Raw genomic sequence first — 18,807 nt, forward strand, 5'->3', positions numbered from 1 at the left:
GCTTCCGTTATAGTCAATAAGGTTTGTACACAGAATGACAGCTTCCGTTATAGTCAATAAGGTTTGTACACAGAATGAACAGCTTCTGTTATAGTCAATAAGGTTTGTACACAGAATGACAGCTTCCGTTATAGTCAATAAGGTTTGTACACAGAATGAACAGCTTCTGTTATAGTCAATAAGGTTTGTACACAGAATGAACAGCTTTTGTTATAGTCAATAAGGTTTGTACACAGAATGAACAGCTTTTGTAATAGTCAATAAGGTTTGTACACAGAATGACAGCTTCCGTTATAGTCAATAAGGTTTGTACACAGAATGAACAGCTTCTGTTATAGTCAATAAGGTTTGTACACAGAATGACAGCTTCCGTTATAGTCAATAAGGTTTGTACACAGAATGAACAGCTTCTGTTATAGTCAATAAGGTTTGTACACAGAATGAACAGCTTCTGTTATAGTCAATAAGGTTTTTACACAGAATGAACAGCTTCTGTTATAGTCAATAAGGTTTGTACACAGAATGAACAGCTTCTGTTATAGTCATACTTTGCGATGTAGGTCTACACTATTTTAAAAGGTTGACTTACACAAAAATCTTCGCTTCAATATTTTTGTTTATTAAAAGAATGTCATTCATGTCATCTCTTTCAAGGAAAATTGGTTTGATAACTAAATGTGTTGTATAGTGAGATATAAATGTCAAAATTTATTATATTTTTTTTAATTCCCTTAATTTTGAACAAATGCTAAAGAAGGGGGAGTTCAGTTCTTCCAACCAATAAAATCTACATGTTTCTAACTCTAACAATTACTGATATGGTAGTGATTTTTTTTTCTGACTTTCAGTTGACGATGATGATGTATTTTCATGTGGTGATGTACAACTTCTGGAGAAGATGGCGTTCAACAGTTCTTGTGCTAACTATGTACAATACCTACAAAGTCCATCATGCAGGTAGGCAACTTATTGCGAACCCAAAGAAAGTTTTCCACAGTGCCATCTCTATCTTGACCAGGTATTTAAACTTTTGTAAGTTCACCTGTCCTATTGAATGAATACAATAGCTATTTTTCTCTGTGTAGTTTATTCACTGGGACCTTTAAATTTCTTCTAAGAGAAATCTATCACTCATTGATTAATTTACCTGAGTAAAAAAAATTTCTTATATATAGACAAAAATACTTTTTTTATACTCATTAACTGCGTGTGATGATGTATTTATTCAATATTAATAATATATATTCATTCAGTTTAATTAAAACATTGATTCAATCATAAAAAGTTGATTTCAAACAAAAGTTTTATCAATGTTCCTATTGAAATTTGATTTTTTTTTTGCCTAGTTATAGAGAACATTTAAGAAGATCCTAATTTGAACATCATAATTTTCAAGTTTTTATTCATGTCAAACAAATTTTTTTTTAAAAAAGAACAATGTTGAAAGTTTTGTCAGAAATCAACTTTTTTTTTTACTGAGGTAAATTAATCAATGGGTGATAGATTTCTCTTAGAAGAAATTTAAAGGTCCCAGTGAAAAAACTACATGGAGAACAATAGCTATTGTATTCATTCAATAGGACAGGTGAACTTACAAAATTTTAAATACCTGGCCAAGATAGAGATGGCACTGTGGAAAACTTTCATTGGGTTTGCAATAAAATAATAATGAAATTGTTATACAGTTTGCCATAGAATACTTTTATTGGTACCAAAGGCAAATATCAGATTCGTAGTTTTAATCGACAGAAAACTGAAGTGACAAATTCTATAACATTCACTAAGACAAGAAACTCAATTGAAGCTTTGAAGGTTTCCATATAATATTTAAAATATTGGTTATGTAGGAAATTAAAGAGACTTTTTGGCATCATTCTAATGTAAATGTACATGAAAACATTTGATCAAAGTATACTTATTATATTGTATTTCTTAGGTTTATCAAGGAAATCCAATGTTTATCAAAGTTGTGTTTTAAGTACCAATCTGCCTAAGAATCAGGCAGTGGTGAAAACATGACAAAATGTATAATGGTGCACGAATATAACCTTCGTTTCCTTTTCCTGCTCTGGTATTTCAAGATATAGTTTGGTTGAAATGCACTAGAAATTACCAATTAAGGGGAGCTAACTCTGTAATTTGCTATCATTCTAACCAACATTTATATAGAGATTTCTTGAATTTCCAGACACACAGAAACGAAAGACCTACCATTTCTAACTCAGGATGAGAATAACTTCAAAATAGGATGGTTAGGGCAGTGGCTTTATATTGGCCATGTTTTGAAATTCTTCTAAATTGCCTGATTCTTACGAAGACTGGCCATTAAAACTAATTCTCACATCCTACCTTGGGCCTCAGTTGCTAGTTCATCTATATTAATCACTAGCCTGTCAACACTAAGGTTATGATTTTGAACCTGGCTTTGATGCAGGTGCGTTATCTCCAATTTTAAATTACTAGATTGCCAGTTTTTCCGCCTATGGTTGATTTTTCTCTCCCACCAATATACACAAGCCACAATGATAAGACAAAAGGTGTTGAAAGTGGCATTATACACCATTAGTCAACTAATCACATCCTTGTCTTTCGGTGATCATGTGATCAATTGTGGTACCTCCACTCTCACGGACTATACACATACTTTCTACTACTCAGCAAAGCCAAGTCTTCTTTACAATATTTGTATCTTTTTGATAGATAAATGTTTCAAGTATTTATATTTTTCAGCATGGTTTGGACTCCTTACCTAAAATGTATAGCTGATATATTTCCATCATGTACAGTAAATGGAGTAGCACAAACATTGATGACCTCAGCGAACTTCAGGAGTCTGGTACCACAAGGACTTGATTTAATAACCTTATGTCTTCCAGGTAATATATTTATATATATATAAAACTACTCTATTAAAGTAAGACAAATATTCTTCCAAAAATAGTTTTTTTAATGTATGAAAATAGTATCAAGGTTAGCATGCTTTGAAAATTTGTCTGGACATTAAGATGGTATATACTTAAAAATTGTTGGTGGATGGCATCCCACGATAATTGTTGTGGACCTGGAATTTTAGCCTCTCCTGGCTGAAAAGACCAGTGAGTGCTATTCCCATCACTTGGTGTTTGTCTTCTGTCGTTCAGTGTCCCTTGTCTTTTAGCTTTTATAAAAATCTTCTCGAAAACTAATTGGCTAGTTGGAACCCCACAATCCACACCAATTAAGTTTTTTTTTGGTGTTAAAAATTTAATTTCTCACTTCAGAAAAAATAAAGAATACACCTTCTTCTCACCAAATTTTCATTTATGGCTTGCTAAAATGTTCATTTCAGAAAAATTATCAATAAACAAAAGTTTGTCCCGCTTGTTCCATATTTTGTACATGAAAGTCTGGAGAACAAGTAGTCAATTTGGAGTGGTCTTACAGGGAGACGACATAGACTAGAAATTATAGGAAGAAAATTGTATTTGTCACTTAAAATATGATATGGTTACAGCAAGATGGCATTAAATAGTTAAATAGTTAAGCAATTCTATAATGTCATGATAATGATATGGTAACCAGGGAGAGGCTATGATAATTATATGGTAACCAGGGAGAGGCTACCACAAAGACTACCTCAGAAAGATACCACTACTTGAATAAGATTTTTGTTTTTTTACCAGATGAGAGTTCATCAATGTTTGAAATAACCATTGAATTTAACATTCCATGGAAGCCAGAGTATTCCAATACATCAAGCAAAGAATTCAAAGACTTGGAGACCAGACTTGTAAATCAGGTACCTAAGTATAACAAGGAATTTATTAATGTATGAGGGATACTAATTTTAGTGGATTTCATGACTGAAGGTAAATTACGAAATTACTGTAATATTCTCTGTATATAATATGTAGTTACATCAAAAAATTGTTGATAGGTTTGTTTCCACATACCCATAAGTAATTGTTCATTTACAGTTCACATATTAAAGTTTTATTTTTTTCTGAATAGATTATTACAGCTACAGGAAACAACAGTGCTGCAATGGATTATTTAAAGGTGAAAGAACTTAGGTTTGTATTTTTTAAAATAACGTTTGAATGATTTTAGCAGTGAGAACTTCAATTGTTGTTATCTCAACCTCTTTTTCAGTAATCAGATTAAATTTTGTATGATGCTTAAGCCAAACATATATGAATTATTTTAAATGAATAGACAACTTCCCATGTTGAGCAAGTGGTTGAAAAAATAGGATGCTATTTTGCACAAATTATTCTTATAATTGATAATCAGTAGTACTGTCATTAGGGAATTGTTGTCTCGCCTTGACGGAGTCAAAAAGCGAGACATATATGTATGCTGTTTCTGGTGTCGGCGGCAGCGGCGTCAACAATGTATTAGTTTGTGATTAGGTCAATTTATGGGGAACCACTAGTGGTAGGTCAATGAAATTTGGTATGCAGTTGTATAAGCATGGGCATGTCTCATTTCCATGGAGATTATTTGGTTCCACCCCCTTAGTCGTGGTCTATAGACTGAAAAATTTTCTAAGTTTACATGTATTAGTTTGTGATTAGGTCAGTTCAAGGGGAACCATTAGTGGTAGGCCAATGTTAATTGGTGTTCAGTTGTATAAGCATTAGCACATCTCATTTTCATGGAGAATATTTGGCCCTGCCCCCTCAGTCATGGTCTATAGACTTTGAAAATTTTTCTAAGTTTACATGTATTAGTTTGTAATTAGGTCAGTTCAAGGGGAACCATTAGTGGTAGGCCAATGTTAATTGGTGTTCAGTTGTATAAGCATTAGCACATCTCATTTCCATGGAGAATATTTGGCTCCGCCCCCTCAGTCATGGTCTATAGACTTTGAAGATTTTTCTAAGTTTACATGTATTAGTTTGTGATTAGGTCAGTTCAAGGGGAACCATTAGTGGTAGGCCAATGTTGATTGGTGTTCAGTTGTATAAGCATTAGCACATCTCATTTCCATGGAGAATATTTGGCCCCGCCCCTCAGTCATGGTCTATTTACTTTGAAACTTTTGCTTAGTTTACATGTATTAGTTTGTGATTAGATCAGTTTAAGATGAACTGCTAATGTTAAGTCATTGATATTTGGTATGCAAATTTATTAGCATTTGCAAGTATCGTTTCCATGGAGATTATATAGCCCCACCCCTGATCATGGTTCATTGACTTTGAAACTTTTATTACATAGTTTACAAGTTAATGTTTGTGTTAAGGTTTGTTTAAAGGGAACGACTTATAATAAGTCAATGGTATTTGGGACATCTCATTCCATGGAGATTGTTTAGCCATGTACCTTCAGTCATGTTTCATCGACTTTGAATATTTGCATTACTTACATGTTAAAGTATTGCAATTTTAATTTCAACACTTGCATTATCAAAATTACAAAAAGGTGAGACATATCTCTGTGATAACAGTTTATGATTAAGTACCTACAGAACAAACCTTATTTCTAGTTTATATTGCATAATGACAATCATGAAAACGCTTGATGAACTTTAATAGTACAGGGATACAGGCAATCCCTCTATCTGGTAAATGACATCATGAAGGCGTGCATACATACTTGCCAACCTCTGACAATGAGAAATCATGTCATGACATGACATGACATGTTAAAAAGCGTGTGAAAACGCGTGACGTAGATGCGGACTTTTTCATAGAACAATGTTCATAATTTCACAGTAATCATTATACAAATTTGTCAATATAATAAACAAGAGTCTACTGTAAACTTTTTTTGAATTCAACTGTTGCTTTTGAAGCAACATCACTAGGCAGATATATATTCAAAACACGGTGCATACTTGACGAACTTTTCCGGTGAAGGACATAACTTGAAAGTGGTCTATTCATCAGTGGTGCTGTGGGCGATAACCATTAAACCCTTAAAATTGAATTTATAAAGTAATTTGATATTATGAGAGTGTCTTCTCACAACATGAAGTATGAAAATATAATCCTCTTCTGTAGATGTGACTATACATGTAGGGAAGTCAGTTTAACAGCAGCATAATACCTTTATTTGAAGATGTCATTAAATTAAGAAATAATTCATGGAAGCCATAGATTTGTTGGACATTTACACATGGCCTGGGCTGTGATTTTCAATTTTTATCCTCAGCGTTAGCAAGGGATAGAATTAACGAATATCACAGCTCAGGCCATGTGTAAATGTCCAACAAATTTATGGCTTCCATGAATTATTTCGATTCTAATGGGACAAATACGGTAATTTGAAAACTGAAGTGAAGGAAAGATTGCTGTGTGTATGGCTGTTCTACTTTATCCCCTGTAAGATGAAAACTACAAATTTCAAATAAATCTAAGTCTTGCATGAATTATTTCTTATATAACCACTAGAAAAAATGTGTGGAAATCCTCATAAATCTTAACCAAAACATTTTTTTTCGTTGGCTACTATTTATTGTCAAATCCACAGTTGACATTTTGTAACTAAGGAGTGAGCGTGAGCATGACGTTAATGCGCCAAGATCATTCATGAAATTTTACAGAATTTTATTTTATTTTATGTTATACATTTGTTAAGCACTTGTGCATTAATTCTTTTTGTTATACATTAGAATAGGAATAACGGTTCTGTAGTTTCTTTTTCAATTTCACTTTGAACACAACGAAATCGATATAGTGTTTGCACATATAGGTTGCGTGACATGTGGATTTATGTGGGAGGTAAATAGTAACAGCCACCAATATGTACATCTCTGAGTCTGCGCTAAGTATAGATATATCGAGAATTTCATCACGCTGTTGTTTACAAAGCGAAAGAAGCATGTCTTATTAGAATTGTTCTTCATTTACAGAGAAGGCAGTGTAATAGCAGTATTTCTGATCAAATATTACTATCGACTTAAGACATCAGATATCAAATCAGGCACAGTACAAATGATTTTGGAAGTTGGAGGTGACCCAAGGTCACAGCTTGATTTAATAAAGGTTGCAGATCCAGATAGTGTTATTGTTGTATCCAAAGCAGGTAAATTTAAACATTGAATTAGTTGGAGGTGACCCAAGATCACAGCTTGATTTATTAAAGGTTGCACATCCAGAAAGTGTTATTGTTGTTTCCATAACAGTATCAGGAAAGTGTTATTGATGTATCCTTAACAGGTAAATATAAGTATATCATTATCTAGAGGTCACCCAAGATCACAGCTTGATTTGATAAAGGTTGCAGATCCAGAAAGTATTATTGTTGTATCCATAACAGGTAAATATAAACATATCATATGTAATTATGTCGGTAAAATTAAAAAGAACAGGTAATTATAAGGGTCATTATAGAAATACATAATTATGGTCATTACATGTACAAAGCATTAATATAAATGTACTTGCCATTGAGACAATTTTCCACTTGAGACCTACGGTAATGATGTATAAGTTAGCAACATTACCACCTTCAACAATGAGCAAAACTCATACCACATAGCGAGATATAAAAGGCCCAGAAATGACAAATGTAAAATATCTCAAACTAGAAAAATAATGGTCTGATATATGTATATAACAATAATGATAAAAAGCAACAAACTACAACCACTGAATTTGAGGCTCCTGACTTTGGACAGGCACATACAGTATGTGGTGGGGTTAAACATGTTTGCAAATACCTGTCTAATAGAAAATAGTTGTTGTCTATTCCTTTCTTGGTGATTTTATTTCCCATCTTAAACTTATGTTCTGTAGTATTTTGGTATGATTAATATAACATTTTTTATACAGATGACACAACAGGTTCAGATGATGTCTGTAAAGTTTACAGTATAGAAGTCATTTCTGTTCAGACTTGTACTATGGCTTTGTATGGATTTATGAATTCAACCACCATAGACCAAGACATTCTCTGCAGGTAAATATAATATAAGTGCTCAGAGAAGTTAAACTTAAATTTACATGAGTTCAGCCTCAGTTTGACTTAGGTGGGTTAAGCTTAGGTTTACATGATTTCAGTCATAGCTTGACTTAGGTTGGTAATGCTTAGATTTACATGAGTTCAGTTTGTGTTTCCAAATCAAGAGGTTTCCTGAAGACTACTTGAGTACCTCTTGCATGATTAGACGGATGGAAGATATAGGGAAGGGAAAGACTCCTTGTGATTTTGGGTCAATTAGTCAAAGGTCAAAGGTCACTATTACTTAAAAAAAATAAAAGTTTTTAAGCCCCAATCGTAGGGGTGGGGGCAATAAGGTTTACCCTTGTCTGTCTGTATGTACGTACGTCCCAAAATTGGTTTCCGTTCTCTAACTTGAGTTTGCCTCAACCAAATGTTATGAAACTTATACAAGATGCTTATTACCACAAAACACAGATCAAGTCTAAATTTTGGTGATGTCACTTTAACTGTTGTAGAGTTATGCCCTTTATAAATGGAAAAATTGCAAAATTTTGGGTTTCCGTTCTTTAACTTAAGTTTGCCTCAACCAAATGTTATGAAACTTATACAAGATGCTTATTACCACAAAACACAGATCAAGTTTGAATTATGGTGGCATCACTTTGACTGTTCTAGAGTTATGCCCTTTATAAATGGAAAAATTGCAAAATATTTAGTTAGCGTTTTCTAACTAAAGTTTGCCTCAACCAAATGTTATGAAACTTATACACAATGCTTATTACCACAAAACACAGATCAAGTTTGAATTTTGGTGGTGTCACTTTAACCGTTCTAGAGTTATGCCCCTTTATAAATGGAAAAATTGCAAAATTTTTATTTTCTTCTAAATATCAAGTAATTTTTTAAATTGGAGCTAACTTCCTTTGTCCATGATTATAGTTGAATCAACTATAATCAATGCTTTATACAATGTAATGTTTAATTTTGACTTCCACTGATAAAACACACATCAAGTTGAATTTGGGTAGTGTCACTTTAACCATTATTGAGTTATGCCCCTTTATAAATTGAAAGATTGCAAAATTTTTAGTTTCCATTCTGTAACTTAAGTTTGCCCCAACCAAACATTATGAAACCTATACACAATATTCATTACCACAAAACTAAGATCAAGTACAATTTTTTTGTTTCCGTTTTCTAACTTTAGTTTGCCTCAACCAAATGTTATGAAACTTATACACAAGGCTTATTACTACATATTACAGATTAAGTACTAATTTGGTGGCGACACTTTTACCATTTTTGAGTTATGTCCCTTTATAAACATAAAAATTGCTGAATTTTTCGTTTCCGTTCTTTAACTTTAGTTTGTCCTAACCAAATGTTATAAAACTTATACACAACCGTTCTAGAGTTATGCGTGTTTACAAATAGAAAAATTGCTAAATTTTTAGTTTCTGTTCTCTACTTAAGTTAGCCTCAACCAAATGTTATGAGACTTACACACAATGCTTATTACCACAAAACTCAGATCAAGTTCAAATTTGGGTAGCGTCACTTTTACCGTTCTTCAGTTATGTCCCTTTATAACTATATGATATGCAAGCGGGGGCATCATTTGTGTCCACATGTGGACACTATCCACATTTATTTCTGAATGGTATCTTCAGTTTCATTTTTTAAGCAGAATGAAATTTATACTGATTGAAGATAAAAAAATTGGGAAGAAGCCTATAGATTTTGGCGTCAATAAGTTAAAGGTAAAGGCCACTAACTGAAAACAAATTTTGTTTTCGAAAATTTTGAGTTTCCCTTGTTTGATAGAAATAGACTTTATACAGATTAGAGACTAAAGAATGGGGGAAAGCAGAGCGATTTCATGGTCAACAGGTGAAAGTTAAAGGGTCACTGTTACTAGAAATAGAAAATAATTGAAAATTAGTTTCAGAGTGGTAGCTTTACTTTCCTTTGTTTGATTGAAAAGAAACTGATATTGATGGGAGATATAAAAATGGAGAAGAAGCCTCCAGATATGGGGGTCACAGGTCAAGGTCACTTTAACTAAAAATGGGGAAAAAAAATGAAATAAATGGTTTTAGGATAGAAGTTTTAATTTCCTTTGGTTGGAATAAAACTTATACAGATGGGAGATATAAGGAAGATATGGAAGCCTATTGAGTTTTACAAGATTTGAAAATAATTTTTAAAGTCGGTTTTGAAATGGTATCCCACTATGAATTTTAATACATTTATTTAGATGAAAAATAAGCAATTATAGCACATTTGAAGTTTATACAAAGTCCTCAGAAATGTTCCTGAATATTTTTAACTGTAATTTGTTCCATGTTTGACTAGAGTACCGATTCTGGATTGTAGATATACTAAAGGTCCATTCATAATTTGTTGTAATGTTGTACTCAATATTAAAGTGTCTGTTGTTTATACAGTACATATTTCTCCTTTGGTTAGTGGATGTGTGTTTTGTAATAATGAAAAGTATATAACGCCTGAGTAAACATCCAGAAAAACAGTTACCTCCTTGCAAAAATCTTTTGACCTGACATTAAAAACCTGTCTGAGTATAAGTCTAACTTGCCGAAATGTGTGCCCAATGAACAAAATCCTCAAAGTCACACATAATGAGTTCTTAAGACAATTAATTTAAGCAACATTTTAATTATCCTGATTTGCTTCAGAACTCTCCATTTGAACTCATGATATGTAAAATTAAGCATTTAGTACTCATATCAACAAAAAAATCAACATAATTCAAAATCCTGCTCTATCCCATTATAAATAAACTTCTGTGTAAATACATGTATAGCGTAGCAGTGCCAGTTGTATCCAGGTTTGAATGAAACATAAATCATAAATGAGCTATAACTTTTATTATTTTATATTCATCACTTAATTTTGGCCCTTGGGAATCTACTCAGCTAAAATTAAAATTTTTGCTCCATGCCTAAGCCAAGAGCCTATGTGCGTACTGAAAAGTAGCAAAGTAAAGACCCCTAGCTTGACATCACACCAATCCAATTGGATCTATGGTTCCAAATAAATGCGTGAGGCTATCAGGAAGCATATGAGGCTATCAAGAAGCCTATGAGGCTATCAGAAAGCCTATGAGGCTATGAGGAAGCCTATAATGATGCTATGAGGAAGCCTAGTATGTGGCTATGAGGAAGCCAAGTAGTGTTGATGTTGAATTGGTGTTGGAATGAATTTGTATGAAATTTGACAGTTTATCCCCAGAAATTCTTGGGGGATGAGTGAAATTTTTGAAACAACCAGTGATAAAATTTCATAAATGTCCAAACATGATGGACGTGTTTCAGATGCTGAGGTTATTTATCTGATCCATGCCTAAACCAGCAGCCTATGTACATGTGCGTACTGAAAAGTAGCAAAGTATAGACCCCTGGCTTGACATCACACCAATCCAACATAGCTCCTAAAAGTACTTTTTGCACTACTGGTTGCTGAGATCTACTGATATGAACTGATGTTGGAATGAAATTTTTAAGCACTTTTGTAACGTATACATATACAGAAAAATCAATAAGAATCTTATATAAACTGTGCTGAGATTGATTCCCCTGTCATGGCAATATTGAAGGTGTAAGGTTGGGGTTGGTGGGAGGCAAGTTTTTAGTTAAGCCACTTTTTGAGCAAAAGTTATTCTTTTAACTGCTTAATCTGCATTGAAAAAACTGGACACTAAAGGCAGCATGTACTGGTTTTCAATATACAACTACTTAATGGGATATTCCTAAATGGGAGGAGCTAAACTATACCAAAGTTTATGTGCAAACAAACAAAGGATAAAGGAAAGCCAGATGCCACAAGTGGTCACTAATTAACAAAACATGTATATTTGTAATGGAACTGATGTAATTAAACCACCCTGCTAAGAAACACCTGATAAACTCACATGTAGCTGATTAAGATATGATGATAAATCTGCTTCTTCTCAATAGTAAAGAAAACAAAAAATCCTGGGAAAATCCTAAAATAATGACTACTGAGTGTAATGGAAATCAAACTATGTATAAACATAACTTATATAACATATAAGTAACTATTTATACAAAGTCCTCAGAAATGTTCCTGAATATTTTTAACTGTAATTTGTTCCATGTTTGACTAGAGTACCGATTCTGGATTGTAGATATACTAAAGGTCCATTCATAATTTGTTGTAATGTTGTACTCAATATTAAAGTGTCTGTTGTTTATACTGTACATATTTCTCCTTTGGTTAGTGGATGTGTGTTTTGTAATAATGAAAAGTATATAACGTCTGAGTAAACATCCAGAAAAACAGTTACCTCCTTGCAAAAATCTTTTGACCTGTCATTAAAAACCTGTCTGAGTATAAGTCTAACTTGCCGAAATGTGTGCCCAATGAACAAAATCCTCAAAGTCACACATAATGAGTTCTTAAGACAATTAATTTAAGCAACATTTTAATTATCCTGATTTGCTTCAGAACTCTCCATTTGAACTCATGATATGTAAAATTAAGCATTTAGTACTCATATCAACAAAAAAATCAACATAATTCAAAATCCTGCTCTATCCCATTATAAATAAACTTCTGTGTAAATACATGTATAGCGTAGCAGTGCCAGTTGTATCCAGGTTTGAATGAAACATAAATCATAAATGAACTATAACTTTTATTATTTTATATTCATCACTTAATTTTGGCCCTTGGGAATCTACTCAGCTAAAATTAAAATTTTTGCTCCATGCCTAAGCCAAGAGCCTATGTGCGTACTGAAAAGTAGCAAAGTAAAGACCCCTAGCTTGACATCACACCAATCCAATTGGATCTATGGTTCCAAATAAATGCGTGAGGCTATCAGGAAGCATATGAGGCTATCAAGAAGCCTATGAGGCTATCAGAAAGCCTATGAGGCTATGTCTGAGGAAGCCTATGAGGCTATGAGGAAGCCTAGTATGTGGCTATGAGGAAGCCAAGTAGTGTTGATGTTGAATTGGTGTTGGAATGAATTTGTATGAAATTTGACAGTTTATCCCCAGAAATTCTTGGGGGATGAGTGAAATTTTTGAAACAACCAGTGATAAAATTTCATAAATGTCCATAACACAGATGGTAACAGCTGAGTGTCCCCAAGGATTTGTGATGTAAGGGAGGGGAGACCTTCAATAAAGCCATAAGAAAAAAGAAAAAAAAAAATATATATGAAATACACACAAAACATAAAAAGAAAAGCTAAGAATAATCACATAATGATAACACATAAAAAAAAAACTTTAGTCACAGAACAATACTGAAACTAGTTTGAAAACATTCATGCATATTTCTTCTTATTTTTATATATATGAAGAACTTGAGAAATAACATTTTCTTACGTAAAGCTACCTAACCTACTTTGAAAAGATTTTATAGATACTGTTGATACTAAATACATCTACTTTAAATATCTGAAGACCAGCTTGATCTTCTATTTGTCTTTCCAGCCCTAGAAGATGTCCCTATTCTAAAGCTATGATCTGAGTAACATATAAGTAAACAATGTCTTTCTAAAATTTCTTATCAATGGTTAAGAAAAGTGGGTCAGTTGGATGGATAGGAGTAAATTCTTACATTACTGTATAAATTCTAATAAAATCTTGTATGGGCAAATAAGTATTAATTTAATTAAGCCATAATTTATGTAGCTGAATGCTTATGCCCTTTCTAAACAGAACAGTTTTTGATATTTTTTAATTTAAAAACTACTTAGTTGGAGTAAAATGCAGCATCTATAATGCATATATTTACAGCTGTATCAAATGTATATGAGGCCTTGAAAATGTAAACTTGCCAAATCTATAAAAGAAATCCATAAAAGCTACAAAGCATGCAGTTCCTTAAACATCAAATCAGTAAACTTGAAAAAAAAAAACTTTTTGCAGACAATTACCATTTTCTCTAAAATCAAAATTATGGTAATCTGATGTATCTTGGTTTTGTAGCATATTTACAGAATTTAAAACATGTTCAAGCCTAATTATGGTGTATTACTTTCTGACAGCAAAGGATCATTTTCATTACCTTGCAGATACCTTTACCTTATTCTATATGAATACAAATTAATGGTAGAGTATAGTAAACTCAGAATTTAAAGCAATATTATAAAATCCTCAGAAACAGCAGGTAAACTAGTAATTATAATCCATTCAATAACATAAAGGTCTCAAACTTCTGAACCCAGTCTTATAAACAGTTCCTGTAGTATTAGCATTTTACTGTTCCAAAGATCATCAACTGCTGATTTAGGACCACATTACATCTGACCTGCATGGGCACTTCATTGAAAGTTGTGCTGCACTGGGTCTGGTTTGTGAAATCCATCTATCCAGAGGTGCATGTGAATGAGGAGGCTCTAGCTAGTATCTAATGTTTGTATGGTTGAATATGGATAATGTATCCTGTTTAAAACATGGGAACACTAACTCTGATTAATATGACTAGTTGCTGAACATTATGCATTTACTACAGATAAAGTTGAATCCACAACTAAAAAGTATTAGTCCCTTTGTTCCAAATTTAGTTAATCTAGTTTAATTAGTCCAGGTTTAAAACATCCCATTACGTAACAGTAAAACATCTAGAGCACTGAGATTTAACATTAAAGTCTCTTGGGTATGTACCATGGAGATCTGAACTGCTTGGTGCTGAATTCTTTGTCATTATCCAAGAGTATTGAACAGTATATAACATGATATGAATACCATCAATGTTCAAGTGTATAATGTATATATGACTGAGCAGCAATGATAAATATAAAGCTAAACAATTAAGTCTGTGAAGGTGTTGATCCAACTAGCATTAAATAATATAGTCGAGCTGTTGCCACAGCTATGCAGAAGGAGAAGCATGTCAAACTGGTAGGGTCCAATGCTTTTGATTGTCCATCTGATGTTCCCAATGTGCATACAGGAGGTGCAATGTCTTGTTTCCCTCAGTGTATAAATATGCAAATAAAAGAGATGAAGAAAGGTGTCAGTTTTCACAATATATCAAATGCTGTTATAACATATAAAATTATTTGTTATGTAAGTATCTATCTGTAAAGCTAGCATAGTAACGATTTAACCCATATCACACAGTATTCTAGAATTATTAACATTTAGATAAAATGTTTATACTTATATGTTCACAAGTTATTTGTTCTTAATTCATTTATCGCCGTGATATTGCCTTTATGTGCTGAGGCGGCGTAAAGCAACCACAAATCAATCAATCAATCTAAATACTCCATTTACCAATTGTGTTTACCAAAAAAAAAAAAAAAAAAACACACACAATTTCGATTGACTTTAATTATGGAGATGCCATATAACTGTAACAACATAATTGTTTCTCTTTGTACATAATGCAAGGAAATATATGGTAAATAGATCATGAAATTAATTTAGCAGTAAGTGGAGTATATGTTATAAAATATAGATATTATACTAAAGAAATAAATCAAAATTATCACATGAAGATGAAGAAATGAATACAATATCTGACATATATATGCTATTGTCAATATAACCATGCAAGTTAGCTTATGTGAATACCAGTGCATAAATATTCAGTATCTAATTCACAAATAATACAAGATGGTCTTGAGTTATAGCTTCTATAGGTACTGAAGTTGTGCAATTATGATGCAAGAGTTTTTTAAAGTGTTGTTTTCACTTGATACTGTTGTCTTTATATTTTACTTGATTGTACTTTATTGAGAAAGTGTAAACTATATGCTGTATGTACTATCAACTACAAAAACGTTTTGTTGCTGTGTAGATTTATTTGTATGTAAATGTTTGAGTTTTTAGTCAGATTTGTATACATGTTGGTGATGTATGTTTACACAGTTTTGGTGCTGGATCCTAATTATTGTCACATTAACCTATTATCTCTGTTTGGGTTGCTCACCCAATTGTACATGTAGTAAAAAGATACTTGCCTAGAACATTTGTAGGTAAATCCAGTTCATAAACATGGATGAAATTATCTCTGCATGGTCACAACAAACATACGGATCTGATGCTGTTAAAATCGGCTATATCAAATATAATTCACTCTCTAATAAAGTTGCAGTTTATATTGGTCGTCCAAAATTCCGATAACATTAAAAATGTAAAATTATGCACAACACGAATATCGCCAGCATTAAATACTCAGCTTTGTAGGGATAATTCATAATCCAAAAGTGAAAAAGTTTAGAAGTAATATATACAAAATGTGTTACTGCTTCATCACTATCCTAATAAAATTGCTTTAACACTAATTTTGACATTTGATAAGATGTCCTAATTCCTTTTTTGTCTTTCAGCTTGTAATATTCCAGTTAAATGGATTATTATAGTCCAATTGTTCTCATAAGGAGAAATCCTTAATATTCCTCCTACACACACCTTTCAATTTGCCAGACATTTTGATATTAGTTATTCCAAAATAAATGTGTATTTAGTCTGAATCAAAATTAAATAGTTCAAAAATCTGTATAACCTGCTTTGGTAAAGTATTAATCCAAATCACTGAAACATTAAGAAGTTTTTAGTTAAGCCACTTTTTGAGCAAAAATTATTCTTTTAACTGTTTAATCTGCATTGAAAAAACTGGACACTAAAGGCAGCATGTACTGGTTTTCAATATACAACTACTTAATGGGATATTCCTAAATGGGAGGAGCTAAACTATACCAAAGTTTATGTGCAAACAAACAAAGGATAAAGGAAAGCCAGATGCCACAAGTGGTCACTAATTAACAAAACATGTATATTTGTAATGGAACTGATGTAATTAAACCACCCTGCTAAGAAACACCTGATAAACTCACATGTAGCTGATTAAGATATGATGATAAATCTGCTTCTTCTCAATAGTAAAGAAAACAAAAAATCCTGGGAAAATCCTAAAATAATGACTAATGAGTGTTATGGAAATCAAACTATGTATAAACATAACTTATATAACATATAAGTAACTATGAAAATGTTTTCTCTCCATAAATGTGTAGTTTATGGAGTATCAGTTGGCAGTACCAGTCTGTACTTGTTGTCACAATTGGAAAAGGACACAATCAAAACAAAATTTTAAATTATATTAAAAGTAGATGATAACTGCAATATAAAACAAAGTTTAAATGGAATAGAGACTGATTGAAGGTGTTGTAAACATTATTGTTCATGGGTACATTTAATTAACTTTTTCTGCTTTGCTGATGATGTAAACAACTTTTGGCTTTAGTTTTTCTCCTTTAACTTTTAGACAGCTTCTTTAAGAGGAATACCTATCATATGATTTTTGTTGAGCCTTCCACTTTTGTTGAAAAAGCGAGACATAGCGATCCTACATTCCTCCGTCGTTGTCGTCTGCGGTGTCCACAAATATTCGCTCTGTGGATAAAGTTTTTGAAATTTTAATAACTTTCTTAAACTATCCTGGATTTCTACCAAACTTGGACAGAAGCTTGTTTATGATCATAAGATTATATTCAAAAGTAAATTTTGTAAAAAAAAAATTCCATTTTTTCCGTATTTTACTTATAAATGGACTTAGTTTTTCTGCCAGGAAACATTACATTCACTCTGTGGTTAATTACATTCACTCTGTGGTTAAAGTTTTTAAAATTTTAACAACTTTCTTAAACTATCCTGGATTTGTACCACACTTACAGAAGCTTGTTTATGATCAAAAGCTAGTATCTAGAAGGAAATTTTGATAAAATTTTGTTTCATTTTTTCCGTATTTTACTTATAAATGGACTTAGTTTTTCTTCCAGTCAACATTACATACATTCTGCAGTTTAAGTTTTTAAAACATTTATTAGATTCATAAATTATCCTGGATTTTTACCAAACTTGGACAGAAGCTACTTACAATCAAAAGATAGTATAGAGAGGAATATTTGTATTAATATTTTTCCTCATTTTTGTTGAGCCTGCGATTAACAGCAAAAGTAGGCGAGACACTGGGTTCCACGGAACCCTTACGAATTTTATTTCATTACAGAGTATACAATATATACTTAGATTGTCTACATAAGACAATTGAAGAAAACACAGACAGGAAGTGTGCCAGGACATCACTCAATGGATGGATGCCTGCTATATTACCAAGCTATCTACCAAATATACCAGAATCACAAATCAGATCTTGTAGTGGTAAGAATTTATATTGAATAGTCAGTCAAGTTCTTTTCATCTCTCTTTTAAATCTTTTGAAGGAAAAAAAAACAGTGATGGCAATTATAAGTTTAAAAATATCACAAAGTGTAACTTTATTTCCTCCAAGAGAAAAAAAATTAAAAGTGGACATAAAGGGAACCACTAAGTATAAGCCTGATATTTTTGGTATGCAGTTGTTTTAGCATTGGCTAATCTCATTTCAAGACATTATTTTGCCCTTTACCATCAATCAATTGACTTTTAATGTTTTACCTAGTAATATGTTAAAATTGTCATTTTCATTCTCAATTTTTACTATAAGAATTATATACATGCAAGACATATCTTGGTGTCAACAGTTTTATATACTTACACCGTACAGTCACCTATAGCTGTTAATTTAAGTGAGATAAACTTGATTTACTCTTTGATAAAATAATTTAAAGAAACAGGTGTGCAGATTCAATGTTTTAAAAGAAGTTGACAGGTATTTTACTGCAAAAAATTATCTACTGTACCAGGCTTATTTTTTTTTAAATGCCAGACAATTGCAATCATCAGTTCAAAAGATAGATAAATGATTCCATATTACTTACTTCTCTCTAGTGAATGATGATGATATGGATTCCTGTCATAATACAGAACTAATAGAAACCATGGCGATGAACAGTGCATGTTTTACTGGATATGAGCAATATTTACAGTATCCAAATTGTCAGTAAGTATGAAAAAATTATGAACTTTACAAACTATACAGTTAAACATA

At 32.2% G+C, this 18,807-nt stretch overlaps 1 protein-coding gene across 7 annotated transcripts in view; it reads left to right on the forward strand.

Annotated features, from left to right (window-relative positions):
• LOC127735795 (uncharacterized) overlaps positions 1 to 18,807 on the forward strand; it is a 216,451-nt gene that overhangs the window by 104,555 nt on the left and 93,089 nt on the right. For 6 of the 7 annotated variants that reach the window (XM_052246113.1, XM_052246115.1, XM_052246111.1 and 3 more), the window contains 8 exons: positions 849 to 957; positions 2,731 to 2,876; positions 3,663 to 3,778; positions 3,991 to 4,052; positions 6,836 to 7,008; positions 7,758 to 7,884; positions 17,887 to 18,038; positions 18,648 to 18,759. In XM_052246113.1, coding sequence (XP_052102073.1) covers positions 849 to 957; positions 2,731 to 2,876; positions 3,663 to 3,778; positions 3,991 to 4,052; positions 6,836 to 7,008; positions 7,758 to 7,884; positions 17,887 to 18,038; positions 18,648 to 18,759 — 997 coding nt within the window. The remainder of the gene's footprint in view (positions 1 to 848; positions 958 to 2,730; positions 2,877 to 3,662; positions 3,779 to 3,990; positions 4,053 to 6,835; positions 7,009 to 7,757; positions 7,885 to 17,886; positions 18,039 to 18,647; positions 18,760 to 18,807) is intronic. The other variant, XM_052246118.1, reaches the window with a different exon arrangement.

Source organism: Mytilus californianus, unplaced genomic scaffold (genome assembly GCF_021869535.1).
Source record: "Mytilus californianus isolate M0D057914Y unplaced genomic scaffold, xbMytCali1.0.p SCAF_3, whole genome shotgun sequence".
Lineage (NCBI taxonomy): Eukaryota > Metazoa > Mollusca > Bivalvia > Mytilida > Mytilidae > Mytilus > Mytilus californianus.